The sequence below is a fragment of the Littorina saxatilis genome, linkage group LG10 (genome assembly GCF_037325665.1).
Source record: "Littorina saxatilis isolate snail1 linkage group LG10, US_GU_Lsax_2.0, whole genome shotgun sequence".
NCBI classification, from domain to species: domain Eukaryota; kingdom Metazoa; phylum Mollusca; class Gastropoda; order Littorinimorpha; family Littorinidae; genus Littorina; species Littorina saxatilis.
Window position 1 is genome coordinate 12,921,952 of NC_090254.1, and position 2,258 is coordinate 12,924,209.

The following is a 2,258-nucleotide window of genomic DNA, read 5'->3' on the forward strand; positions in this document are numbered from 1 at the left end:
CACATGCTGTTTATTTATTATTTAGATTTTACATGTTAGTTCTAGCGCCAAAACGAGACCTCAGATTTTTTTTTAAAGTAAATCCGGCTGGCCACACAAAAATAAGTTCTTTGAAAAATGCTCGATCTTTATGGAGAGGGTACCTAGGATGTTCTCTAGTGGTAAGTGTTTAAACGAAAGGGTGTTTGTACTGTGGGTAAAAGCCTGACAGTGTCTGTGGCCAGAAACTGATGGTTTACGGGAAGCGGAGTGGACCTTTAAATACTCATCACAGATTCACAGCTCGACATCGTTCTGTGCGGAGGGGGGATTCTTGTGTGCTGATTCAATGACGTAGAATGCCATAGGTGTCAGGAACGAAATAAATCCCGCACAACAATGTGTTTACAGAAAGAAGCCTGGCTGTAGAGTTTTGATATGCGTCCTTTACGGGCGCAGTGACCTAATGGACACGACACCAGCCTCCTACTCGGAAGGCCGCGCCTTGTGTGTTAAGGGTGGAGATTTTTCCCAAGAAGAATATGTGTCCAATTTGAAGAATATTCGTATACCATGCAAAAAGCCTTAACGGATTTATGAGATTTTCTTAAAAGAGAAGGAAGGTATTTTTAACTCATGTTTCTGTCACTTTTCGGTGCAGCGCGCAGTGAGCATGCTTCTTCTTCTTCTGCGTTCGTGGGCTGAAACTCCCACGTACACTCGTGTTTTTGCACGAGGGAATTTTACGTGTATGACCATTTTTACCCCGCCATACGAGTAAGCATGCAAAGTTAGGAAAACAAAAATGAATACATGCATTCAATGAAAGGTTCCTAACTTCCCGAGTACCTGATCAAGTTATTCACTACCACGGATCGGTTTACACTTTCATATGGAATAATTTATATTTTATTTATATGGGAGATTTATATAGCGCTTGACGTTCTCTAAGCCCTTTTGCATATTAATTTCTGCCGTGTGAGATGGAATTTTTTACACAATATATCACGCATTCACATCGGCCTGTAAATCTCAAGCCATTACGGCGAATTTTTACTTTTCACGGCCTATTATTCCAAGTCACACGGGTATTTGGTGGGCATTTTTTTAATTTTATCTATGCCAATACATTTTTGCCAGGAAAGACCCTTTTGTCAATCGTGGGATCTTTAACGTGCGCACCCCAATGTAGTGTACACGAATAATAGCATTCTTTTGCTTGGACAAATAACAACCAGAAGGGCGAAGCCCTCACGACTCTTGCTTGTAAGTTGTGTACTTTGATCGTGAGAAAAATTAATAGCGTGGCTGCATTCTGTGCAGTGTACGACTTCTTAGTTGAATTATATGTTTTAGCAGATTTAACATAGGTGATCAACATACGTATCATTTCAATATTAGAACTGCCACGCTGCTCGGATTGCAGGGGGTGATGCCCAGTTTGAAGGATTTGCCTATCTCACGTAAAAAGCCTAAAAGGCCTTCCTTAAATGAGCCCAAAGTTGATTTCGCAAAGATTTCTCGACGTCTTTTTCTAACCGAGGGTGCCAAAACTTCGCGCAGCGAGACTTCGCCCAGTCATATCAGGCTTAACGAATTTATTGTGATTGATAAGATAGTTCACACAGGGAAGACGAAGCCTTTAACTCATTTCATGTTTTAGCCGTTTGCACACAGTTGAAAGAAACACTACATAGATATATTCATTCAATATCACTTTTATATGAGAAGAAATCAAAGAAAAGCTACACACAAGTGCGACGTTTGCGTATTGTAATTACTTAAAATAAAACCTATTTATTTACAATAAGGCTCTTACCAAAACGAAATAAAAAGGATACACAAAATAGAAAAATAATCTACAAAAAGGAAAACTAAGCTACACAAATCGAAAAAATTACCAGCCAAAATGTAGATAGCAGCCATCGCAGACTTCTTGTGTTGGATGCCCCTCTTTCTTTGACACAAACCTCGGCGGCTGTAATTTATTTTCTGTCTGAAGCTGTGCAGCTCTCAACAACCTCTTCTATCTTCGCAGGCCGAGTCACACTGAGATGTATACCCTCTCTGCACCTACAACCCCTTCTTCTCTCCCTTTGCGCATCGCTTGGCCGGAAGTAACGCAACTTCCTTTTTGAAAATTCACCAATGGAAACGCTGCACTGTGCAGACGTCACCAGGTCTTTCGGGCAATCTGCGGTTAATGGGTGTGTTTAAACTGAATGATTAAGTGACGTGGATAATAGTTAGACAGGAATGCTGCAAATGATATGACAGTC

At 40.7% G+C, this 2,258-nt stretch overlaps 1 protein-coding gene across 2 annotated transcripts in view; it reads right to left on the reverse strand.

Moving 5' to 3' along the window:
* The window catches only part of LOC138978195 (uncharacterized), a 17,581-nt gene extending 15,525 nt beyond the window's left edge, over positions 1–2,056 (reverse strand). For both annotated transcript variants that reach the window (XR_011459601.1, XM_070350860.1), the window contains exon 1: positions 1,881–2,056. Coding sequence is in view for 1 of the 2 variants with exons in the window: in XM_070350860.1 (XP_070206961.1) it covers positions 1,881–1,905 (25 nt within the window). In the remaining variant the exon portion in view is untranslated. The remainder of the gene's footprint in view (positions 1–1,880) is intronic.
* Positions 2,057–2,258: the final 202 nt, after the last annotated feature.